This window comes from Amia ocellicauda, chromosome 5, assembly GCF_036373705.1.
Source record: "Amia ocellicauda isolate fAmiCal2 chromosome 5, fAmiCal2.hap1, whole genome shotgun sequence".
Taxonomy (NCBI): Eukaryota; Metazoa; Chordata; class Actinopteri; order Amiiformes; family Amiidae; genus Amia; species Amia ocellicauda.
In genome coordinates, this window is record NC_089854.1 from 32,321,955 (window position 1) to 32,349,875 (window position 27,921).

Consider the following 27,921-nt stretch of genomic DNA (forward strand, 5'->3'; position numbering starts at 1 on the left):
CCCCCCCATCCCCACACACACACTCATACCGGAGAGATCACCGTCAGCCCCCCCATCCCCACACACACACTCATACCGGAGAGATCACCGTCAGCCCCCCCATCCCCACACACACACTCATACCGGAGAGATCACCGTCAGCCCCCCCATCCCCAAACACACACTCATACCGGAGAGATCACCGTCAGCCCCCCCATCCCCACACACACACTCATACCGGAGAGATCACCGTCAGCCCCCCCATCCCCACACACACACTCATACCGGAGAGATCACCGTCAGCCCCCCCATCCCCACACACACACTCATACCGGAGAGATCACCGTCAGCCCCCCCATCCCCACACACACACTCATACCGGAGAGATCACCGTCAGCCCCCCCATCCCCACACACACACTCATACCGGAGAGATCACCGTCAGCCCCCCCATCCCCACACACACACTCATACCGGAGAGATCACCGTCAGCCCCCCCATCCCCACACACACACTCATACCGGAGAGATCACCGTCAGCCCCCCCATCCCCACACACACACTCATACCGGAGAGATCACCGTCAGCCCCCCCATCCCCACACACACACTCATACCGGAGAGATCACCGTCAGCCCCCCCATCCCCACACACACACTCATACCGGAGAGATCACCGTCAGCCCCCCCATCCCCACACACACACTCATACCGGAGAGATCACCGTCAGCCCCCCCATCCCCACACACACACTCATACCGGAGAGATCACCGTCAGCCCCCCCATCCCCACACACACACTCATACCGGAGAGATCACCGTCAGCCCCCCCATCCCCACACACACACTCATACCGGAGAGATCACCGTCAGCCCCCCCATCCCCACACACACACTCATACCGGAGAGATCACCGTCAGCCCCCCCATCCCCACACACACACTCATACCGGAGAGATCACCGTCAGCCCCCCCATCCCCACACACACACTCATACCGGAGAGATCACCGTCAGCCCCGGTGACCTGAAGTCTAGCGACGCCCCTGGATTCTCATGATCATCTACTGCTTTACATGAAAACGAACTCCGAAGCATTGCGCGCTGAACCGAGTCCAGACATTAATATGAGACATGTTCCAGGGTAAACAGTGACTGAGCTCAAGGACAGACAATTTTGAAATAGTATTAATTTCAGCAGAGATTCAGCTAAAAACTACAGTAATAATTGTACATAAAAAATAACAAAACTATGGAAGAAACCTGTACAATTGTGCAGAAGCAAGCAAACAAACAAAAAGTTATATGCAAAATGATCACCTTTCGTTTTAAGTCTTGTCGAGATGTGGGAGCGACCTCAAATAATACATATATATATATATATATATATATATATATATATATATATATAATTATTTTTCTTGTATTATAGGGAAAAAACATATAGAATAGCATGTAATTATTTTGAAAATCTACAGGAATAAGCAGACCTATAGTTATGAATAATCACCCAAATACAAGTAAAAACCGATATATTATGCTTTCTGATGTCCTGTACCGATGCGGAAAGTAGTAATGCGGAACCTTCCCTTGGGCAATATTCTTAGTTATATTTCACATAATTTAGGGCAAAAAACACTATTTTTTGTAAATTGAAAGATGTTTCCAAATGTTTTAAATATATTTAATTTCCTTTAACCTTATTGATGTAAACTTCATTTGAATTAACAATTATTACAATAGTTTACCCACATTTTGTAACATTTTTAGAATGTGTTAATTACCTTAATTTGTTCTGGTTATAAAAGTTATAAAACGGACATACAAATGATGAACAGCACTGTGGAGTAGTGGTTAGATCTCTGGACTCCTGAGGAAGGCCGTGCAATTTAAATATTGAAGATTCCTCAGTGGTTCTATTTAGAACCTTTGGGTTCTCCTTGAGTTTATTTTCGTTAAAGGGTTCGTTTAACCACAGCGACGTCCGTCGTCTACACAAGGGATAATTTAAGAACCCTTTTTAAGATACATCATGATTCTTTAACAATCCTTGTTTGCAAGGAATCTTGGTAAAAAGTTCTAATAAGAACCTTTAAGGGTTCCTCCACAGTCAACCACGGGCATCATAAAAGGTTCTTATTAGAACCTTTACTTCTTCGATTGTGGGTTCAGTCCAAACACACTCTGGATACATACATCCATACACAATATATATCAGGAAAAAAAAAAAAAGGAAAAGCGTGGATACAAAACTAACCTCACCTGAACCTCTTAATCTTGTTTTCAATCTCCATAAATACATTGTTGCTATCGAACCAGCCTCGCAAATGAAGTGGAGGGACGCAAGATGATTGCGCAAAATGAAACATTCCTAATGGAAAGAATAACAAATAAATTCCAGTATTGCACAACTGTGTGTTTATTGGGCGTGGATGAACGGTTCAGGTTTTACAATTTACAGCATTGATTAGGTGCTAAAGCTCACGTTCTTCCATAATTAAATCAATGTTTGGTTATTCTAAACCCACCGAAGTGAGCACCCTTGTAAGGAAAATATGAAGACTGTGTCTTTCCACGCAGTAAGAGCAGAGTTTATTCCTCAAATGATGTTTCCATGTATTTGTGTGACAAGATTAGAAGCCAGGTCCACACCCAGTATATTAACCCGAAGAATGGTCCAATAATTTTGGTAAAAGTAGACCTGACCTGCAGTTTAAATAGCATGTCCTGTATTTGAAAGTTTTTATATTAAATGCGTAATGAGATCACTGTGATTGATTTATTGTTTTGACGATAATGACAAAATAGGAAGTCACCATTATGGGCGTTAACTCTCATTTGAACAAACTAACGAGACCTCGGCTCCACAGTAGTCAGTGCAATGCACCATGTCCAGGTGATAATTAATATACTTTTTTGAATGATGGATCGCTGCGTCCGGAAACTTTTCCTCTTCATCGTGGTGGGAGCAGTAGTCTTCATTTTCTGCTATGACTTCTTCTCCACAGAGCCGGTGCATAAAATCATCCGGTAAATTACGGTTTAGGCAGCTGAATAGATGAGATGGACTTTATAAACCAACTAATGGCAGGATGGATGTGTTGAGGGTAATGGGAATATTTAATGGCATACATTCAATGTCATGAAGCAAATGCCATTTAATGTTGTTGGAAAATGAAATGCATTGTAGAAACGTTTGAAAATATGTATTGTATTACTTTTACTTGACACAACGATAATAATAATAATAAAACAGTAACTTTAAAAATTGGTAGTAACAAACGAAACCGTGACAATACTATTGAAATAAAACTTAATAAGATACGGATTGATCGGAAAGTGACGAAATATGAACACTCCGCTTCTGCGGTATTTTATTATTATTATTATTATTATTATTATTATTATTATTATTATTATTATTATTATTATTAAGGTAGGTCTATCTGGGAAGACCTGAGTTTTTCAGCATCTTTCCAAGACAAAGCACCAAATTGGGAACATCCCCACAAGAATGTGTTTTTTATTATGTAGTGTTGAAATCACCAAGCAGTGATTGTTTGTTTTATGGCTGCAACTATTTCAGATACATGATTCAATACATTGTTCTAACTCATATGGTAAAATGAATGGAATATTATTACTCCTTTCCAAAATTATCAATTGAATATAAAATATTGATTTGCTAGATACAGCTGTCATCTGATTGGCTAGGTATAGGATTATGGTTGCTATAGTTTCTTGCGAATTACCCACCTATTTAACCTCGAATTCAGAGAATGATGCCGCGAACTTTTTTATTGTTTAAAAGTGATTCAAATTCTAATAATATTTTCGTTTTACTTGTAGAAACTGTAGGTAAGTTCCTTGTACATCACTTACATATACAGTCCCACGGGCTTAACCCTTCAGTTAATCAGGCTACAATATATAACCAACAATTTAATTTTCAAGTTGGATCAAACAGTGATATTTGGGAATCTAATTCGAAAACGGTTACATTCAAAGTCATGGTAATTTTTTTGTTAAAATAATAACTCGATATATATATAGATGTATATCTCGCTGATGTCATTTAACCAGATAGCTCTCGGTTAGTTAATTTTAATTCCTGACAGATACTGAACTGTACTTTTCTACAGTCGTGTAATAGATTAATTGTATTAGATAAGACATACATTTCACAAATGTTTAAATAACAGTATGTACAACTTGATCGTCAACTTGATGTAGTGTATACAGGAAATCTGTCTTTTGATTTGTATGTGTAGACTACTCAAATGTGGTCGATCATCGATTGATAATGTGCAGAATGACACTAGAGTGAAAAGACTTCCAGCATTAAATACGAAATAAATAAATACAATTAAAAACAAGAGTTGATTTATCATTTTAATTACATTTTTCGGTACAACTTATCCTCCATAGCTGGAAGCCCTGAGGCACAATGACGTTGAAAGTTGTTTTGGCACAGAAGTGAATTGAAGGAGTGGTAATTAGGGGACCAATCAACGAAGTTGCTGGACACCTATTATTATTATTATTATTATTATTATTATTATTATTATTATTATTATTATTATTACACCGTTATATTCAAAAGCCTATACAAACCAAACCGCTTGATGAAAAGTCATGAAACTTCATACAGTGATAGACGGCTATGTAGAGCAGAGGTTTTCAACCTGTGGGGTCCGCCCCCTAGCGGGGCGCCAGCACCTGTTAATTCAGAGGAATAAACTCGAGTGAAACAGCTGCGAATGTGAGCTAGCAAATCTATATTCATCCACTAGAGGGGGCAATGTGATTATTCCCCCAGCTAATCAGGCGATCTTTACATATCATCGTTGGCTACGGTTACTGCACAGTTGCTGTGATGGAGTTCGAGAAAAAATAACTAAAAATGGACGGCTGGCTTGTAAAAACGAATACCAGTGATTGTAAAATTTAAACCGACTGACAAAAAAGAGGAAGAGTTCCCAACTGAGCCCGTACGTCAAACTGATGCCGAACCCTTCACGTCAACAGGGCTATCCACACAGAGGGGATTAATTGCAAAAAACAAAGGCCTGGATGCATCAAAATGACGAAAGTATGACAAACAGTACATCAAATACAGATCCACGTGCATCACATTAAATAACGAACCACGTCCACTGTGTGTTGTATGTTCTGAGGTGCTTGCAAATGACAGTTTGAAACCTGTGAAACTGAGAAGACACTTACAAATCAAACACCCAACATTAAAAGACTTTTTCCGCTGTAAAGAATCAAGCGTAACAAATCAAAAACAAACTATGACCAGCCAAACCACTGTGGCAGTCAAACCGCTTACTGCTTCATATGAGGTGGCGTATTTATTTAGTTGCCAAGGCCAAAAAGCCTCATACAATTGCAGAGAGCCTCATTCGTCCAGCAGCAATGGCCATCTGTAGAACTATGTTTGGTGATAAGTGTGCCAGTGACATTGAACAATATCAGCCGCCGTATCACTGAGATGGCAACCGACGTCAAATGTCAATTAATTGAGAGAATAAAGGACAGAAAAGTTTTTCATTGCAATTAGATGAGTTGACAGACTCTCAAACTCCTCCCAACTACGTGTATTTGTCCGCTACCGCTGTGAGAGAAAATTGCTTGAGGATCTGTTATTTTGCTCAGCACTGGAAAAAACATGCACAGGGAGAGATATTGAAAAACTCAGTGGCAAACTGGATGAACTTGGTCTTTGTTGGGACAATGTGTTAGTGTGTGCACAGCCATGCTAGCTATGAGCCATGTTAGGGAAAAATAAAGGACTCGCTGCTTTGGTTCATGATGTAGCTCCGCATGTTCATTTCACCCACTGCATGATTCACAGGGAGGCACTTGCAGCAAAAACTCTTCCTGCTGAGTTGAATGCAGTGCTTCAAACAGCAACACAAATTGTAAATTTCATCCAGACTTGTCCCATAAAATCGACTGTTTGCCCTGTTGTGCAAAGAAATGGGGTCAGAATATGAATCCTTACTTTTGCATACAGAGATAAGGTGCTACAGCAGATATTTTCATTGCATGATGAACTATGAATTTTTCTGTTTGATTGTGCATCTTCCTTTGATAATTATTTTACTGACCCCAAAGTGGCTTGCAGATCTTGCATACCTGTCTGACATTTTTGATAGACTTAATAGCTTTAATTAGTCTCTGCAGGGCTCGAATTCATACCTACTAACAATGTCTGACAAAATTGTGAGGTTTGTGAGGAAACTGGAGCGATGGAGAGGGCAGGTTGATGGGGGTAATGTGTACATGTTCCCAACCTTGGATGAATGGCGCATGTCCTAAAAGGTTGAAAATCCCTGAAGTAGAGCTGTGCCATATGGAATATGGAGGCCATATGTCACATGGCATGGTGTCCATCTTGGATTTAATGCCAAGTTTGGATAATTTTCAAACATCTTCTTCTCTGAAACCACATGTCCGATTTCTGTGAAATTTTGTACACATGCCCTTGGCTAGGTCCTCCATCACATTTGTTAATGGTAATATGATTGATGAAACAAGACAGCCACCATGAGCCAATCAAATTTCAGCAATGGTTAAATTGCATAAAGTGTCATAAACAGCAGTACTGAAGTACAGTAGAATGTGTTAGTCTCAATGGTACTGTGTAAATGTGTACTTGGCCCCCTGTATTTGGGAGTTGTGATACTGAGAAGGAGAGGAGTGGCATTGTGGGAAAGAGGAGCCAAACTGATTCTTTTCTCATTTGCTATAATTATTGAATGACTAAAATACATAAAACCGCAAACAAAAAAGGTTTTGCACTGTTCTTGGAGTGGCCACACAGGGCTTTATTCAATTATCTAAATGAATTGAACTGCTCTGCACTGCACAAGGACTGAAGAGGGATAACACAAATTAAAAGGTCCAAAGTGCACTTCAATAAAATCTAAAATGAACAAAACTACAATGAATATTTACTATGATTATGATGATGATGATTATTTATTAGCACATGCCTTACACAGAGTGGCTTACAATTTGTAAGAAATATTTTAAAAACCTTACAAAGTGCAGTAAAAACAATCCTAATAATAATGTAATCTTTCATTTTCTTCCCTTCCTTCAACACAAGGGGCCGAGATTCCCAGACTTGGTCTGCTGTTTTTCCCTCAGGAATGAGAGGCAAACCAGTTCCTTTTATTAAGTACCAGGATGCTGCACAGAAAGGTCCAGAACACAAGCAGGACACACAATTGGGAATGTTGGCACAAGGACTCACAGAGGAGAAATCCAGTAATGCAAAGCTCAAAGATAACTCTCCTAAACCGGTCAGAACTGCTATGGGCAAGCCAAGTACCCCAGAAAAGCCCCAACCTAAAATAACCAAAGCCTCTACTGCCAAGAAGGTTACTAATGAGAAGGCCCGACCTGTCTCTCCTAGAACTACTAAAGCTGCCACAACAAAAATAATTTCCAAAAATAAACCAAAGTCAACTGCAAAAGCCAATCAGAAAGAACTTCCTGTGGTCGTGACCCCTACACTTGTGCCACCAATGGATAAACAAGACTTTAAGAAGATGCCAGACTGGGATTTTGAGGATATCTACCTTAGGGAACCCCAGCCAAGACAGACGGTGAGAAACCTCCCATCAGTTTTAAAAATAACACGAGATAGGTACACTGCACAAGAGAGCATTGCAGTCAGTTTAAACACAAAGCATTCCCTTAAATCTAAAATTTGCAAAGCTTCAGACATTAGTGCTTGAGAGAACTGACAACAAACTTGCTTTCTCTCAATTGAAAAACATTTGTCAAAGTTACAAAGTTACAAAGGTACAAATGACTTACAATGATGATATCAGATACTTGGAGTTAACCCAAACCAGAGCTTTGGAATATTATAAAGTGGCATAGGTCAGTGTGTGTTACTTCTGCAATAAGCAAAATGCAGGGTCTATGCCCTTTTGTCACTTCCAGACTGCTGTTTGTCTGCATTTATGGCCTCGTCATTATGGAGTTACAAATGTGTTCGAAATGGACTACTATATTTACTTTTATAATATTTATTTTAAATTCCAAAAATTAAATTCCATTAAAGTTGTTACATTGATGAAGAAATGAAGTGGAATTTTACAGTACAGATGCATGTAGTGCAATCATCCTTATCTGTATATTTTTATTTTTAATTATTATTATTGCAATACATTATTTTACAATGGGTAATTCTAATGAGTATTTCTGGCAACACAAGCATTTGCCCTCTGGTTATAATACTCGTTCTGCATATGATGGCATCTTGAAATAGACACGACTCTTAAATGATAAAATCATGGACAAAGCAGTGTTGTTTTCAGTAGGAAATTCCAGTTAAATGTATGCACATTATGCAATCATGGTAAGGGTTCATAAGGGTTTTGCAGAAATAAATTAGTCTTACTGTTTCTTCTCACCAGTTTTTGATGTAGGCCTACCTAATACAATATATATATATATATATATATATATTGTGAAGCCCGGACTCTCCCGTTACTGTTACCTCTACTTTTGTCCGAAGGGAGGCAGAAAAACCAGGCTGTACTCCACGGGTTCAGGGATTAGTTGGGAAAAGTTTATTTACTTGTTTTCTTCTTCACAGTACTATTTTCTTCTCAGGTCTCCTACTGTGACCTGACAGAACCCAACCTTTACTGCGCCCACTCTTCAGGGCGGGTCCCAACAATCCCAGCTCCTAATATCTTACACTTCACAATTTACAGATCTAATAACCAAAAAAAATGTGGCGTGTGGGCCAACCAAAGTTTTATACTAAATAACTACAACACAAAACACCAGCTGGTCCACTGACTACACAGTTAAAACAAACCAAACCGTCAGCTCAAAACAACTTCCTTGCTACCGGCCCAACACTCTCCCTTTGTCCTCTGCCCCACCCCTATTTATATATGTCAGGTTGCTGGGGTTGATTGACCTTAATTGCTCAATCACCCCAACCACCTGCAGTCCATAAGCAGACAGGGAATGACAATTAACCCCCTCCCTGTCACACTCCTCCTTCCCCAGTGTTCCACATCCCCGGTATTTTTTATTTTTTTATTTATTTTTTTAACCTCCGCTTCTGTCACACATCCTCCTACTCAGCTCCAAAACCACCGGTTTGAGCGACCTACAAACCCCTGAAATGTACCCGCGACAAACCATCCGCATTAGCATTACACCTACCGCTACGGTGTTCAATTGTGAACTTGAAGGGCTGCAATGCCAGAAACCACCTAGTGACCCTAGCATTGCGGTCCTTGTGATCCTTCATCCATATAAGCGGAGAGTGATCAGTAACCAGGGAAAATTCCCGCCCCAGCAAGTAGTATTTCAGGGAGTTCAGCGCCCATTTTATAGCCAGGCATTCCCTTTCTACCACGGCATATCGTGTTTCACTTGGTAGAAGTTTACGACTGAGGTACATTACATTACGTTTAGTGAAATCTGGTACCGTCAACACCGGTTCACTACACAAAATTGTAATGATCATACAGAAGGCTGCTTCCGTTTCCACTGTCCACTGCACCTTAACTGGGGCCATCTTCTTAGTCAGATCCATCAACGGGGCTGCTATGGTCGAAAACTCGTGTGGTTATGTACCAGGCCTTACCAAGCCTCTCGATCAGCTCATCTACCCTTGGCATGGGGTAGGCATCGAATTTTGATACTGCATTTAACTGCCGGAAGTCGTTACAAAATCGCCACATACCATTGGGTTTTGCAACCATCAAATAAGGACTACACCATGGCTATGCGACTCTTCTATAACGTCTAAGGCTTTCATTAATTCTATTTCCTTATAGACTTCAGCTTTCTGAGCGGCCGGAACCCGGTATGGTCTTATTTTTACCCTCACGCCAGGGGCCGTTATAATATCATGTGCTATGGCATTAGTTCTACCAGGTGTCGATGAAAATACATCGCGACGTCGACGTATCAATTCGTGAACTTCTTGGACCTGTTTAGGTGTCAACTCTGGACCAATGTTTACGGGACCGGTCTCCTCTCGATTGTCGCTGCCCCCTTTTATTTGTATCTGGGTGGGACAGCAGTTAACTTGTCCTGACCCCCCTAATAGCCCTTCTCTGTCTATCCATGGTTTTAATAGATTGACATGGTAAAGCTGTTCCTTCTTACGCTTATCAGGTTGTCGGACCTTGTAATTTACTGGCCCCACAGCCTCAATAACTTCGTACGGCCCTTGCCAATGGGCGAAGAGTTTACTTTCTGGCGTGGGGACCAACACCAACACCCTATCTCCTGGCTGAAACTGACGGATTTTAGCAGTTTTATTGTACTGCTGTGCTTGTCGCCCTTGGGCTTGTTTCAAGTGTTTGGTGACTATGGGGGTGATTCTATCAATGCGGTCTTGCATCTGGAGGATGTGGTCTATTAAGTTCTTACCTTCGTTACTTTGCTCCTCCCATGCTTCCCTGGCAATGTCCAAGATACCCCGTGGTTGACGCCCATATAACAACTCAAACGGTGAAAATCCTGTGGAAGATTGGGGAACTTCCCGAACAGCAAACATGAGGTAGGGCAAGAGCAAATCCCAGTCCTTTCCGTCTTTGGATATCACCTTTTTAAGCATTGACTTTAGAGTTTTATTAAAACGTTCAACCAACCCATCCGTCTGCGGATGGTAGACTGAGGTTTTGATGGGTTTGATTTGCAACATTTTGCACAAGTCTTGCATTAGTCTACTCACGAAGGGGGTCCCTTGATCCATCAGGATCTCTTTGGGGATCCCCACTCTAGCGAATACCTGAATGAGTTTTTTGCAATAGCCTTCGAGGCCATAGTCCTCAATGGAATGGCCTCGGGGTACCTAGTGGCATAATCGAGGATTACCAGGACATACTCATGGCCCCTGGCCGATTTATTCAGTGGACCCACTAAATCCATGGCCACCCTTTCAAAAGGGATCTCTATTATGGGCATGGGTTGCAGTGGGGCTCTAAGATGAGGTCTGGGGCTGGCTCTCTGGCATTCCGGACAGGATTTACAGAAATTTTCTACCTCCTTGTTAATCCCCACCCAGTAAAACCGTTGAGTTATGCGTTGCAGTGTTTTCTCGCTTCCCAAATGTGCCCCAAACAGATGATTGTGAGCTAACCTAAGCACCCTTAAACGATATGCCCAAGGTACTAGCAGTTGTTCAACATGACTACCGTTGATTATAGTGACCCGATATAATAAGTCATTTTTAACTATAAAATGTTCATGTGGATTCACAATTGCATTCTCCACCGGTACATCGTTTATGGTTACAACCTTCTCCCGAACATGTACTAAAGTTGGATCCTGTGATTGCTCCCGCCCAAAATTCCTGGTTGAGGGTTGGAAAGTATCATACCAGGTTTCTGTCCCGTTTTCCCCAAGGTCAATCACTTCCTCCCCCGTTTAGTCTAAAATCTCTCTGGGGGAGCACTGGGTGCTTACCCCTTTCCCCGTTCTTTTCCCCATTTCCAGCAACAACACTCTATTACTCAGAGATCCCTTTCGTTTCTCACAACGTCGCTGTCAACGTGTTTTATACACTTTTTTGAGCCGTGGCCCCTCGAATATTGCCTCCATAAATGGAAACACGGTGAACAAGCTCTCCGCAGTAGCTCTTTCTACAATGTCAGTGGAAGCTGGGTCATCTAATTGCCCCATTGACTGCACCACTTCCTTAACGCTTTATGTCCCCATGTATGCAAGTGATCCCTACTGTGAGATGTTTATCTACTTGGTTGGCAGTGACTAGATCCGAAGTTACCAGCGTCATTGAGCTGCCAGTATCTATGAGAGCTGTCACCTTATTTCCATTTACCCCCACTTCTGCTAAACACGGAGGTTCTCCTGGAATGGCAATACTTCCACAAAACTGTTGCCCTGTATTACATTGCATCAACTCCTCAGTTTGGGGGCAATTTCTGGCAATGTGGCCCATATTATTACATTTGTAACATCTGTAATAAGTGTAATCCACCCCTTCCCTCATATGTGTTAACCCTGCCCCTGGTCCCTGCCATTGTCCCTTCACAGCCACCTGCCGCCCGTCATTCCTCTTGGTAAGTGGCTTACCCATCTTCATGTGGGGAGGTTGTCTTCCTCCCGTTGGATCTGGGGTTCTGGGCGTATGACCTGGTGGAGTGGTTGAGCGAACCAATTCCTCAGCCGCTAGTTGCCGCTCCACTAATGAGATAAACTCATCGAGGGTGGCTGGGTTCCCCTGGCCTACCCACTTCCTCAGGCTGGCCGGTAGGGCACGGAGATAGCGATCCATCACCAGGACCTCCACCACCTTGTGACTGCTGTGGACATCTGGAGATAGCCACCTACTGGCTAAATGTATCAAGTCGAACAGCTGAGAACGAGGTGGACGTGCGGTATCATAGGTCCAGGCGTGAAACTTTTGGGCTCTTAACGCAGATGTGACTCCCGCCCGGGCCTGGATCTCCGCCTTTAGGGTGTCGTATTCATCAGCATCCGAAGGTGTCAGGTCGGAGTAGGCCTTCTGGGCATCTCCAACAAGGAAGGGGGCGAGTATGCCAGCCCACTTGTCCCTTCGCCAGGCTTCTCGAGTTGCAGTCCTCTCAAAGGCTAGAAGATAGGCCTCCACATCATCCCCAGCAGTCATTTTATTCAGTACATGTGTTGACCGGATGGAAGTATGCAAAGAAGCTGGGGCAGCGGCCATTTGTTCCAGGCGACGGAACATGGCTTCTCGTTCAGCCTTTGCTGCCTGTAGCTCCTCTGTGTGAATCCGATTGGTCTTCTGTTGCACGGCTGTGGCGTTCGTCAGCGCATGTACCAGGGCCTCAAGGTTCGCCATGTCTTCTTCTGAGCGTTCTAGGCTGGAGGGTACTGTATGGTATATCTACAGTTTTACAGACCCACTTCTGACACCATATGTGAAGCCCGGACTCTCCCGTTACTGTTACCTCTACTTTTGTCCGAAGGGAGGCAGAAAAACCAGGCTGTACTCCACGGGTTCAGGGATTAGTTTATTTACTTGTTTTCTTCTTCACAGTACTATTTTCTTCTCAGGTCTCCTACTGTGACCTGACAGAACCCAACCTTTACTGCGCCCACTCTTCAGGGCGGGTCCCAACAATCCCAGCTCCTAATATCTTACACTTCGCAATTTACAGATCTAATAACCAAAAAAAATGTGGCGTGTGGGCCAACCAAAGTTTTATACTAAATAACTACAACACAAAACACCAGCTGGTCCACTGACTACACAGTTAAAACAAACCAAACCGTCAGCTCAAAACAACTTCCTTGCTACCGGCCCAACACTCTCCCTTTGTCCTCTGCCCCACCCCTATTTATATATGTCAGGTTGCTGGGGTTGATTGACCTTAATTGCTCAATCACCCCAACCACCTGCAGTCCATAAGCAGACAGGGAATGACAATTAACCCCCTCCCTGTCACACTCCTCCTTCCCCAGTGTTCCACATCCCAGGTATTTTTTTTTATTTTTATTTTTTTTAATTATTATTTATTTATTTATTTATTTATTTATTTATTTTAACCTCCGCTTCTGTCACAATATATATATATATATTTGTGGATACTTTAACTAAATTATTGTCACATTGTTTTCCTTTACGTATTTAGACGTGTTCAATGACCCTTATCGAAAAATAAGCTTGAAAGGGTAAAAGAAATGTGGCATGTGAGGGGAGGTAAAAAAAATAAAATAAACACTGTTAAGGAAACGGATTGGGATCTCTGTGATTGATAGAATCACACCCACACACCCAAACACTCTAAGCTGTGTGTGTAATCTCTGTTATGCCACCTCAAAGAGTGACACTGAATTCATGTTTGTTTTAAATTATTTGGTGTAACCTAGAGCCCACCTGTCCAGAAGGATGTGCCAGTGTAGAATGGGCCTTTAATCACTATTTGTACTCACCTCAGTTGCCCTATATGTCCTGCTCTGTTTCAGACCTGCCCAGAGTCAATCATGGCCTCCGAAGACCCTGAGTTTAAGAAGGCTTTTGTTCCAGACATTCAAATCTTTATGCAAAAGGAGCACTTCAGCAGGAGTGAATGGAACCGGTTGGTCCACTTCAACAATCCCTTCGGCTTCATGGGAGGGAACTATACCCGTAAGTGAGCAGAGGCCTCCTCTGATACTGTACACCCTCCTGCTAATTATTATTTTATTTTAGACATATCCTCCACTCAATTAAACTGCAAGAAAACCAAGATCATTGGGGAAAGTGTCGTGTGAAAGCAGATTAATTCTGGTCTGCTGCAAACGGAATACACACACATTCCACAGTGCATCGTTTGAGAAGGCAAATCTACAACATTTGTCCTTTTCTTCTCTTTTGAATTACCCTGCAGAAGTGAAGGAGGCCATAGAACTGATCCCCAAACTGAAAGACTATCAGCTCCTGCCTGTTCCCAAAACCGACCCCCAAGGCTGTATCCGCTGCGCTGTTGTCGGGAATGGAGGGATTCTCAATGGCTCCAGGAAGGGTGAAGAAATTGATTCTCATGATTATGTGTTTCGGTGAGTTGCTTATTCTCCCTGAGCTCCTCCCAGATGAAGAGTCAAGACTTCAACATTGTTGGCTCCAGTGGCAACCCCTTTCCTGACTTTCCTCAGCCATTTTTAAATAGAAGGATTGGTCTCTGCTCTACAAATAATCTCTTTCCAGATTTTAACCCTTTAATCTCCTACAGTGATTGCTATAAAAAGGTACAAAAGAGATTTGGGTGATCATTACTTGTATATAGACAATGATTGTAATGTATGGAATGGAATGGGGTCACATACTGCTCATACTATTAATATTGAGATCAAATGATCTTGGTATGCTTGAAAATCAATTATTAATAAAAGCACAGACTAGTTAATGAGAAGCATAAGAATGTGAGAGAGGTTGTGAACACATTATTATTATTATTATTATTATTTTTATTTCTTGGCAGACGCCCTTATCCAGGGCGACTTACAACATAAGTGCAAAAATACAGAGAAGTACAAGGCATCAATCATTACAAATTCAATTAGGCTAAAACATAGCAATTCAAAATAATACATTTTAAAAATTCCAATTACAATTTACACAAGTACAGTAAGAGACTTCCTACATCCTGGACGGTGAAAACTAAGTGCTGTCAAGATGTAGGGTTACAGGCAAGGGCTACGGAAAAGGGAGCAAGGAGGAAAACAATCAAGAACGCGAGAAGCATAATAAGCTGAAGTGCTATCTAGCAGGGATAGAGGACTAATATTACAAGTGTTGTCAGAAGAGATGCGTCTTGAGTAAGCGCCGGAATGAGGTTAAGGACTCTGCTGTTTTGACTTCGGTGGGCTGGTCGTTCCACCACTTAGGGGCCAGGGATGAGAAGGAGCGGACTCTGGGGGAAGGAGAGTGGAGAGGAGGCAGAGTTAGCCTTCTGGCACTGGAGGAGCGCAGTGCTCTGGAGGGGATGGAGAGACGAGTGACTGAAGGTAGCTTGGTGCAGTGTGGTCAAGACAATGATAGGTGAGGGTCAAAGTCTTGAACTGAATGCGTGCCGCTATCGGGAGCCAGTGGAGGGAGCGGAGCAGTGGAGTAGCGTGTGCGAATCATGGCAGAGAGAATACCAGACGAGCCGCAGAGTTCTGGATGAGCTGGAGCGGTGGGTAGTGGATGCAGGCAAGCTGACCAGGAGGGAGTTGCAGTAGTCCAGGCAGGAGAGGACCAGTGACTGGACTAGCAGCTGAGTCGAGTAGTCGGTGAGGAAGGGACGGATCCGGCGTATGTTGCTCAGGAAGAATCTGCAGGTGCGCATCAGCGTGGTGATGTGCTGGGAGTAGGAGAGCGCAGGATTGAGGGTGACTCCTAGATTTTTAGCAGAAGAAGGAGAGAATGTGGTGGATTCCAAGGGGATCGAGATGGGGAGGTCAGCAGAAGGTGAGGAAGAGTGGGGGAAAAAGAGGAGATCTGATTTGGAGAGGTTGAGCTTGAGGTGGTGCGAGTGCATCCAGGCGAAAATGGCAGACAAGCAGGAAGAGATGCGTGAGGGGATGAGAGGGTCAGAAGAGGGAAAAGACAGGAAGATCTGGGCATCATCAGTGTAGAAGTGGTAGGAAAAACCATGGGAAGCGATGAGGGGGCCCAGGGAGCGAGTGTAGAGAGAGAACAGGAGCAGGCCCAGGACGGAGCCTTAGGGAACACCTGTGAGGAGAGGTTGGGGGGTGGATGAGGAGCCTCGCCATGTCGCTTGGTAGGACCGGTCGCTGAGGTAGGAGGAGAACCAGGTGAGAGCAGTCCCAGAGATCCCAAGGTCAGCGAGGCAGGAGAGGAGGATGGAGTGATCAACGGTGTCAAATGCTGCAGAGAGGTCAAGGAGGATGAGGACTGAGGAGAGGGAGGCCGCCCGAGCATGGCTGAGGGAGTCAGTGACAGCCAGGAGAGCCGTCTCAGTGGAGTGAGCTGTGCGGAAGCTGGATTGCAGAGGATCAAGGAGTGAGTGTTGGGACAGAAAGTCCGAGAGCTGACGGTGGACCACCCGCTCGAGAGTCTTGGAGAGGAAGGGAAGTAGGGCGACAGGACGGTAGTTCTGAGGAGAGGTGGCATCAAGGGTTGGTTTCTTGAGCAGTGGGATGACAGCAGCTTGTTTAAATGCAGAGGGGAAACAGCCAGATAGGAGTGAGGAGTTGAGGAGTGAGGAGATGAAGGGGAGAAGATCAGGAGTGGTCGCTTGGAAGAGACGAGAAGGGAGAGGGTCCAGGTCGCATGTTGTGGGTTTGTGACGTAGGAGGAGAGAAGAAACTTCAGCATCTGAGAGAGGTGAGAATGAAGAAAAGGAATCTTGGTTGGTGGGAGGTTTCGGTGTGATGGGAGATGAGGGTGGAGTATTTAAGAGCCTGCGGATGTCTGCAATCTTGGAGGTGAAGAAGGAGGCAAAATCATCAGCAGTGAGAGATGAGGGAGGAGGGGGGGCAAGGAGGGAGGAGAAGGTGGAGAAGAGTTTGCGGGGGTTGTTGATAGTGGATTCGAAGAGAGATTGGAAGTAAGACTTCTTGGCTGAGGTGAGAGAGGATGAGAATGTGGACAGTAGGGAGCGGTAGAGTTCGAGGGCGGCTGGGAGTTTGGTCCTTTTCCACTTTTGTTAGGCAGCACGCAGACTAGTTCGGGTTGCACGGAGAACAGCAGAGAGCCAAGGCTGAGGAGGGGAGGGACGGGCAGGATGAGACGTGAGAGGACAGAGAGAGTCAAGGGGGGAGGTGAGGGAGGAGAACAAAGAGGAGGTAGCACAGTTGACAGATAGATTTGAAAAACAATCAATGGAAGGAAAGAGAGTGAGGGCAGTGGAGGCAAGGGTGGAGGGGGAGACAGAGCGGAGATTACGGCGGAAGGTGACGGAGGGAGTGGGTGGAGTGGGGAGGGAGGGGAGGGAGAGGGAGAAGGAAATTAAGTTGTGGTCCGAGATGTCCATGGGTGTCACGGAGAGTGTTGAAGGGGAGCAGCCTCTAGAGAAGATGAGGTCAAGCTGGTGGCCTGCCCTGTGAATGGGGGGAGACGGGGAGAGAGAGAAGTTAAAGGAGTGAAGGAGAGGAAGAAATCCGGCACAGTGGGAAGGGTTGGAGAGGTGGATGTTAAAGTTTCCCTGGAGGATGGTAGGTGAGGACAGCAAGGGGAGAGAGGAGAGAAGAAAGTTGAGTTCATCCAGGAAGGAGGTGAGTGGACCAGGTGGACGGTAGAGAACTAGAAGGAAGAGGTGAGAGGGAGAGGTGATTTCCACTGCATGGAATTCAAAGCTGTGGGTTGAGATAGAGGAGAGAGAGGGGGGGACAGAGAAGAGGAGAGAAGGGGAGAGCAGGAGCCCTGTTCCTCCTCCCCGCCCAGTAAGACGAGGGGAGTGGGACAGGACAAAGAGAGAGGATAAGGCAGCAGGGGTGGTAGAGTTGTCTGGGGAGATCCATGTCTCGGTGAGAGCGAGGAAATCCAGAGACTGGTGGGAGGCGAAGGCAGAGATGAAGTCGGCTTTATTGGAAGCTGAGTGGCAGTTCCACAGGCCTCCAGAGAGTGGAGTAGAGGAGAGGGAAGAGGAGGGGGGGAGAGGCAGAGAGATGAGGTTAGAGGGATTAGGGAAACAATGGCGCACAGCCAAAACACATGGAGACCATTGGGCCCATTTGGATTGTATGGTTTTCATTGGCCAATTGACCCCTTGCAGAAATTCAAAGTCAGATTCAAATACATGGTTGGGAAACATCTGGATACCCACAACCTGTTTTTCTAAAGAAAGGCCTCCTATTTATTACATTAGGTCTCCCATGCCAATAAAACAATGCTGAATAATCACAACACATTATGGGTCTCTCTGTTGGCTGTTTTGCTTTGAGACCTGAAACATATGAGCTGGATGTCTTAGTTGGTTTGAATGTGAAAGTGTTTAAGGGCACCAGTGTATTTCACTGTATGTGCCATCAAAATCAGGCTCTTCCATAATGCCAGCTGTATGCCAGCTGTACACCAGCTTTCCCAAGGGAAGTCACAGGAATGAGCTGGAGGCAGGATCTGTAACTACACTAAGATCACCTGCCTGTTACAATTTTTCCAGGATGAATGGTGCTGTAATCAAAGGCTATGAAGACGACGTTGGAAAGAAAACTTCAGTTTACATCCACACCGCCCACTCCTTGACCACCTCCTTGTATTTATTTAAGAAGGCTGGCTTCGACAGTATACCACATGATGAGGTATTTTTTTGTTGTGGTTCCCCAAATGCTCATGCAGGAAAAACTGTACTTTTTTGCCACAGAAGTGCAATTCAAAGACATTTACCCATAGAAAAGCGACATATCTCTGGTCTCCAATCCTGGTCCTTTCTGTTTCACAGGTGATTCAATAAAGTGGTTAAAGATCACATTAATCTTGACTCATTAAACACAAAATAGGTTAATTTAGTAAATAGAGAGCTTGGTTCCAGTGTAAGCCAGACCCTGATATTTTCCAGTAAGGATAGACACTGTTTCAGCCAAATGTGTCAGTTTACCACCTGATGGTATAATAATATTGTTGAGCCACATTTAATCTAAATCTGTGGTTCCCAATCCTGGGGTCATGACTCCATTTGAGATTAAAAACAAATGTCGTCCCAAAACCTCTAGGCTAGCTGCCATTATTCATTAATTATTCTTAAATTAATAATACATTAGTGATACTCTAAAATGCTTTTAAATGTTTTAAATTATGAATTTAAACGTGCATTATAATGCTACATTTATGATGTGTATATATAGATTTATCTGTGGTCCATTTTGGGCTTGCAAAATATTGCCACTATGTAAAACTGGGGTCATGAAAAGGTTTAGGTTGTTAAGCCCTAGTATGAATAAAGAGATATCTGTACCATATTGCATGATAAAGATGTTTAAAGGCATTGCTTTATAATGTATAAGGACCCACAGACCGCTTCACATATGAGAACAATTAATACAATGTTTAAAAATAAACCATTAGGCATGGAGGACAGAAAAACGAACACTCCTACAGGGTGACAGACTGTTTTAGGAGAAAATGAATCGGGGGGTTCATGGCTTTACGTCTCAGCCTAATGGTTACCTCCCCTCCCAGCAGGGAAACTTATCAAACAAGCATCATGAAGATCAGGAAGTTAATTAATGGTGCAACTAATAAGTCCATGTTTATCAGCTAATAATATAGATCTTCATCAAGGTAAGCATACTGTCATCTGTCTACGTGAGCAGGAAGTAATGTTCCACACTTTCTGCCTTTAATACAATTAATAAGTGTTACCGTTGTGTGGAGAACATCATGAAGACTCAGTTTAATACCTCTAAGTATAAAGGGTAAAGCAACAATTCACAAGACGCCACATTTAAATTATCAGTTTCTAAATTGACCAATTAAAAAAAAAAATGTGTTATTAAGAGCTCATGAACTAGAGATCCCACCCCTGATCAGCTCCATGCCACAAATATGATTGTGTTCCAACATTGAGTTTGACATTCTTAAGGGTCCATCTGACGATTGGCTGAAGTAAAAGACAGTTGAGCTTCACTAAAGTTTCTGTGGAATTTCGGACAGCCTATTTTTGATGCAATAGACATTTCTATTACACTACCACTGACAGTCTTGTGTACTTTCTTTTTTAAAGGGCATCAAGTATGTCATGATCCCAGAGGGCATGCGAGATTTTCAGTGGCTCACAGGCCTGTTACGGAACACATCTGTTGCCTTTGGGCCCTACAGGAACTGGCGGTAAGTTTCCCACTTTCATGTTAACAATAAAAGGTTAAGAGGATGTAAGATATTCCAGTATGTAACGTATTCACCAGGATACACAAGTTCCTGAGGTACATTTTTTAATGGACCACACAGAATGGGTCGGGCAGCTAGAATCAGGCAGAAGCATAGAGCACCAGTTTAAATATAGCCTTTGACAGCTGTCTGGATCCTGAAGATGAGCAATCTTTACCTCACACTGGACATTCCCAGCAACACCCTCTTACTCCATGGATTGTGCCAGAACTAATTCATAGTTTTATAGAAGCAGAGTGGTGCCTTACTATCTTATACTACAAAACTGAAGTAAGAATCTCCTTGACAACCCCCAGATTCCTTATCTTTGTATGTGACTTTATCTCATTTAGCTAATCATCTTTAAATCCATCAAAAATCAAAGTATCTAAATGCGCATAAAAACAGAAAACAAACCAATATTTCATTCAAAGAGTCTCAAACACAGGTGTGATAACTAATTATCTCAGCCCCAATATGTCATTGTAATTACAGACTTTGGGCTAGATATTCAATCAATCACATTTATTTGTATAGCACACTTAAAACAACACATGTTGACCAAAGTGCTTTACAATAACAATTTAAAATACAATCATGCACAATAAAAGTCAAGACAATAAGAGTAAATCTACAAACAGTTATAAGCAATAGAATAAAAATGAGTCTTCAACTGAGATTTAAAAGACTCAATACTATCACATAATCTAATATGAATCGGCAGACTATTCCAACAACAACAGAGCAACAGAGAAGGCACGATCCCCTTTCGTTTTCATACGAGATTTAGGGACACTTAAAAGCAAACTCTGTGAAGATCTTAAAAGTCTAACGGTTTGATATTGAAGTAAGAAATCTAACATATAATCTGGTGCAAGTCCATGTAAACCCTTAAAAAACAATAAAAGAATCTTAAATTGAACTCTGTATTTGACTGGAAGCCAATGCAATGAGGCTAAAATTGGAGAAATACTTGTGTACAGGAGTCTAGCCGCTGCATTTTGCACTAGCTGTAAACGTGATAGTGAAGTATTTGATATCCCCACATATAAAGAATTACAATAGTCCAGTCTAGATTAAAAAAACGCCTGAATGATAATCTCCAGATCTCTGAATGAAAAAAAATATTTCATTTTAGCAATGGCCCTGAGTTGAAAAAAGCTACCTTTTACCACTGAATTAATTTGTTTATCACATTTTTATTTTGAATCAAAAATTACACCAAGATTTCTCACATGAGTGTTTAAGTTAGTAGCTAAAGGACCAAGTTAATGAATTAATTATTTAGCTGAATCAGGAGGGCCAAACACTACCACTTCAGATTTTGATTAATTGATCTGGAGAAGGTTAACAGCCATCCATCTTTTGATATCACTCAGACAATCAAACAGAAAAGTTAGAGAAGAATTATCATAAGGCTTCAGAGGGAGATACAGCTGAGTGTCATCAGCGTAGCAATGATATGCAATATTATGTTTTTGACAAATCAAACCCAAAGGAAGCATATATAAAGAAAACAAAATCAGGCCAAGAATAGAGCCTTGAGGAACACCAGAGGAGATGGAAGCTGACATGGAGATATAATTTCCTATTTCAACAGAAAATGTTCTCTCCTTCAAATAGGAAGAAAACCAGTTTAGTGCACACTCCCGAATCCCCACCCATTGACTTAAACTATTTAAAAGAATATTATGATCTATAGTGTCAAAAGCAGCGCTTAGATCAAGAAGCACTAACACAGCACAATTTCCTGAATCTACAGCCATCAACAAGTCATTTGACACTTTAATAAGTGCAGATTGTACTGTTGATGCTGTTTTGAAGGCAAAGGGTGGTCACACCAAATATGGATTTGATTTCGATTTTTCTTCTGTTCACTCACTTTATATTTATCAATTAACAAAATGCAATATATTAACATGTCTATTTTTGAAAGCATTCTTACTTTACAGCATTTTTTCACATCTGCCTAAAACTTTTGCACAGTACTGTATATATATATACACCGATCAGCCATAACATTATGACCACTGACAGGTGAAGTGAATAACACTGATAGTCTCGTTATCATGGCACCTGTCAGTGGGTGGGATATATTAGGCAGCAAGTGAACATTTTGTCCTCAAAGTTGATGTGTTAGAAGCAGGAAAAATGGGCAAGCGTAAGGATCTGAGCGACTTTGACAAGGGCCAAATTGTGATGGCTAGATGACTGGGTCAGAGCATCTCCAAAACTGCAGCTCTTGTGGGGTGTTCCCGGTCTGCAGTGGTCAGTACCTATCAAAAGTGCTCCAAGGAAGGAAAAGTGGTGAACCAGGGACAGGGTCATGGGCGGCTAAGGCTCATTGATGCACGTGGGGAGCGAAGGCTGGCCTGTGTGGTCCGATCCAAAAGATGAGCTACCGTAGCTCAAATTGCTGAAAAAGTGAATGCTGGTTCTGATAGAAAGGTGTCAGAACACACAGTGCATCGCAGTTTGTTGCGTATGGGGCTGCATAGCCGGAGACCAGTCAGGGTGCCCATGCTGACCCCTGTCCACTGCCGAAGGTGCCTACAATGGGCATGTGAGCATCAGAACTGGACCATGGAGCAATGGAGGAAGGTGGCCTGGTCTGATGAATCACGAGTTCAAGGTGTTGACTTGGCCTCCAAATTCCCCAGATCTCAATCCAATCGAGCATCTGTGGGATGTGCTGGCCAAACAAGTCCGATCCATGGAGGCCCCATATCGCAACTTATAGGACTTAAAGGATCTGCTGCTAACGTCTTGGTGCCAGATACCACAGCACACCTTCAGAGGTCTAGTGGAGTCCATGCCTCGATGGGTCAGGGCTGTTCTGGGACCTACACAATATTAGGCAGGTGGACATAATGTTATGGCTGATCGGTGTATATATTATATATATACACACTCACACAGTTAGGTCCATAAATATTTGGACAGTGACACAATTGTCATCATTTTGGCTCTGTACGCCACCACAATGGATTCGAAAGGAAATGTAGCGTAAGGTACACTTATAAATTTCAATTAAAGAAGTGAATTTATAGTATCACCTTATCACGAATCCTGGAATCTTGTAGAAGTCAATTTCTGTAATAATTGGACGCAGACACCAATTCCAAAGATATAAATTGTCAAATTTATTCAAAAACAAAGACTAAATGTAGCACTACACTAATTATACAAAAGGGAAAAACTAATTAAAATTCAACTCTAGATCAACAAATCACTTCCGTGACCAAATCAAAGACCATGGGATCGCATATGATAACACACAAATCGTTAAACAAAAAAGGTTATAAACACATTGACTACAATACCGGTTAGTAAGACGAAGGTGAGTCTCTCATTAGTATTGTTAGTCAGACATTAAATAACTACGCAGGTTAGTATTTAATGTCAGGTAACTTCTCGTTATATATATATCAGTCTCATTTATGTTTAGGTGCCGAGAAAGATCCTATCATTACTTGTTACCACAATTTCCCTTAACTGATTATTATTCAATGATTAAGGATAGGCAGGGCCACCAATAATCTAATGTCTATTAACTTGTGTCAATTTCAGACTAAACAGTTAAACAGGAATGAGAAGATATTTCTCGGCATTGACAGATTTTATTTCTAAAATTTTCAACAAAACAGTTTAATGCAACACACATTTATATTTAAGAAAACTAAATGATATTACACATTCTAGAGTTATGAATCACAGATTAACATTTCTAATTGATTTCTCAAATGTCATGAATCATGAACTCCAAACTGTTAAACTTATCTGAACTTCGTCGCAGAGAGGCCTCTCTGGCTTCGGGCTCAGATAACAGCACACGGCACGAGGTCCGTGTGGTTTGGAACAAAGGCAGTCCGGTTCGGCTTTCTCCAAGAACTTCCACTCAGTTGATGCACCTGGAACTTGGGGTTTCGCGAATGTAGAGTCTTTTCCAAACAGATTTTCCACTGGTTTGAAGGCTCGAAGGTTGTGCACAAAATCTTCTTTGTAAGCAGGGTTTCCACCGTAGTTACTTGAAGACAAAGTCTTTGAGGAAAGCAGGGCCCTGTTTGTTCCAAGGGTCAAGTTTCTTAAGACTCAAATAGCTATTTAAATGACTGACACTTTTGTATACAGTCGACTTAGTCAATTGTCCAGCTGTAAAACTCCACTGATCAGGTGGGCACAGGCGGGCATGCACAGTCTGTAAAGTTCTTTATTTAATAAAGTCCTTTAAAAGAATTCTTTGTACGGCTCAATCTCCTTCTCCCAGTTTAACTCTTCTGTTGCCGGCAAAGACTTGGTTGGTTTCTGGTTCCGGTTCGGGCAACAGAGCTACAGGTTGAGCTGTGGCAGTGAGTTTCTGGTTCAGGTGAGAGAGAGAGAGAAAGAGAGACCATGCGCTTTTCTTTATAGTCTGTCAGATCAATAGATGATTGGTTCTTGAGTTTTTGAGATTGGATTTCGGTTTCAGCCCAAATTGGATGAACGGTTTAGGAATTACACACATTTTTATATGTGTTCCCCCCAATTTCAGGGGCTCAAAAGTATTTGGACAAACTAACATAATCATGAATTAAATTGTGAGTGTCAATGACTGCCTGAAGTCTGGAACCCATAGACATCACCAGAATCTGGGCTTCTTCCCTGGTGATGCTCTGCCAGGCCTGTACTGCAGCTGTCTTTAGTTCCTGCTTGTTCTTTGGGTGGTTTGCCTTAAGTTTTGCCTTCAGCAACTGAAATGCATGCTCAATTCGATTCAGGTCAGGTGATTGCAGAACATTCCACTTCTTTGCCTTAAAATAGTTTGCAGTATGCCAAATGTGATTTTTAATGATATACATATATAGCCGATGCAGGTCGGCGCTCCCCGCCCGGGATTCAAACCGCGCACCACCGGCGCCCCTCCGAGCACACCGCACTGCAGCAGCTCTAGTGCACTATAGTGTTAATCTGTATGCTTAAAGGCAGGGCCTTCTACCACGGGAGGCTTAACACTGTACTACTTTTTACTGAGGGGTTACGTCACTTTTGTAACGGGCTCATTATACATGGATGAGCCCTGTTACATATATATATGTACAAATAACAGAACGTGAAACATGGCACTCGCCTCTGTCCAGCACACTGCCTTCATTCATCCACCTGCAGAGTCCTGTTCCTTTAATGCTGTCGCTTATTAACATATGGTAATGACATTAAACATGCGCATAACATAATCACATTTGAATTGCGTGAAAACCTTAATTAGACTGAATATATCAATTTTTGTGGGATATTTCCATGGCGCATTCATCTAATAGCTGCACAAAGCTGTGTTCAAACAGTGGGGATAACTGTACACTTGGGAGTTGCTCAGGCGGGTTTGCAAGGAAAAAAATGCTATATTCCAATGTCATGCAAAGATTTGCACCATGTTTGAATCTCTCTCCTTTTTTTGTCCAAGTTGCATATTTTTGGCACGAAAATTGTGCGAAGTTTGAATATTGGGCCTTTTGTGCCTTCATATACGTTCTGTAAACCCCAAACTAGCAGCACATTACAGTCTGGAGAGATCTGAAAGGGGGATTTATATTTCCCCCAACACATTACCAAACAGACTGACCCAACAAGGTGAATGATTTGAGTGAACATTTCATTGCTATTGTTGTTTGATTTTGTTTTGCTTCATGGCTTGTGTTTATAGGCCATGGAAAGAATATGCTGGTCAGTTCGATATCAACAGGTTCTATGTGCTACACCCTGATTTCCTCAGATATGTCAAAAACCGGTAAGACTTACAAAGGATTGCCGACCTTTCTGTTTCATGCTTTGGAAAAACATTAGCCATCAGTGATTTCGATCATAGTCCAGCAGTCTTAATCCTTGTCTCCATTTCACACCTCTCAGGTTCCTGAAGTCCAAGCAGCTTGAGGGTCCACACTGGCACATCTTCAGGCCAACTAATGGGGCATTCACCTTGTTCTTAGCCCTGCATGTCTGTGATGTTGTAAGACACTTTGTACTTAAGCTTTCCAAATAATGATAGGTTGCGATTGCAACCCAGCTTATCTGAAAAAGAAAGTACTACCCAAAGGGGTTGGGACATTGTCGCATGCAGGCAGAACCTGCTACAACCCTTTCTCTCAGCCCAGTTTCTCACCGGCTTCTTCTTGCTCTCAGGTGGATGCCTACGGATTCATTACAGAAGACCATGCCAAGTATCCCAGCTACTATTGTGAAAAGACAAAAAACAGTGTGATTTTCTACCTGAATCATGACTATAATTTGGAAATTAAAATGTGGAAGAAACTGCATGACACCAACATCCTGAAACTTTACCAGCGGAAAGAAGAGCCTCAGCAAACAGGAGGCAACCACGTAAACCTTAAATAAAAAGAGACTTATTTAACTGGATAGTGGATGAACTGAAATACCTCTTGGATAACTAATTTGTTTAATTGTATTAATTTGTATTTTAATGTTATTAGAGAAAGAAGCATGGTGTGAAAGGTCTATAAAAGCATATGGAAGTATGTGTACTATATGGGGTCTGTTGAAACTATAGATGGCACATAGTTATTTTACCAAACAAAGTTGAGAAAGCACACACCTTTGCTTGACAAAAGCCAAACTTAGTGGCCCAGATTGCTTTATATTTTCTTGTCATATTGTCTGATAAATTAAGTAATGAACTGATTAACTGAATGAATCAAGACCCTCTTATTAAAAACAAATTTAAAAAAATGCATGGGGCTGTTGAAATAACTGAAGGGCTAGACTGTAAATCTGTTAAACATACCCCTGTCAACATACTTCAGTCTGCCCAATTCAAATCAGATTAACATTGTGACTTCATGCGGTGGCTCTCAGGCATATTTAAGGACTCAAACATGGGGATATGGTGCCAAAGTGTAGATTTATTTACAGGACAGTGCTCTGTGAGCAATCAAAACAAAACCTAACTTGTCTTTGAGCCTAACTAAACATGTAAACAAATCCCTCTCTATAACTTATGGAGGAGGGGAGCCATATTCTTATTTAAATTAACAGAATAAAAATAATATAAATTTAATTCCAGAGATGGACGTATGAAATATGCACACAATGTTAGTGTACAACATTCAGAGACCGTAAATGATGAGTTTCTACAACACTATTCTCATGTCACATTTTTCGATTCCTAAATTAATCTAAACTATGACCTCACACAACAATGCCAGAACAAAATGTGTGAACTGTTTTACAACCTGAAATATATTGTAATGGAGATGGAAAGGCAGTGCTGCCCTGCTTAATTAATATGTGGCCATCTCATCAAGGGCTGCTGGGAGGTGAATTAGGGACTGTAAAAAGTTAATTAAGTGCATGTCAATTGTGTGTTAATTATGTTCTGTACCATTGTGTACTGTTGTTCCCCCGTTCCTGTATATATGTTTTATATTTGGTTTCCCCCCCTGTGATTAAACAATCAGGCTCTGAATAACCCCAACCTTTTCATGCTATAAGTCAGTTATTTCAATGCCTGCTCTACCTTTTTAAAGGCAGGACATAATTGCATATGCGAGTAATAAAGAGCACATTTACTCAATCGGTGTCTGGTGTTTTGGACCTTGTTTTGTTTAACAGTACTGTAAGAAAATGGATCTTCCTGTAGCACCCACCCACCAGAGTATCCAATG

General features: G+C 42.3%; 1 protein-coding gene across 1 annotated transcript; it reads left to right on the top strand.

The window, feature by feature from the left end:
- The first annotated feature begins 2,847 nt into the window (after window positions 1–2,847).
- On the top strand, window positions 2,848–27,830 carry LOC136750059 (alpha-N-acetylgalactosaminide alpha-2,6-sialyltransferase 2). Its single transcript, XM_066704817.1, has 9 exons — window positions 2,848–3,000; window positions 7,091–7,592; window positions 13,942–14,104; window positions 14,346–14,514; window positions 18,564–18,702; window positions 20,124–20,227; window positions 25,947–26,030; window positions 26,150–26,249; window positions 26,423–27,830. The coding sequence occupies exons 1-9, from the start codon at window positions 2,891–2,893 to the stop codon at window positions 26,633–26,635; spliced, it is 1,584 nt and encodes a 527-aa protein (XP_066560914.1). The 5' UTR covers window positions 2,848–2,890; the 3' UTR covers window positions 26,636–27,830.
- Window positions 27,831–27,921: the final 91 nt, after the last annotated feature.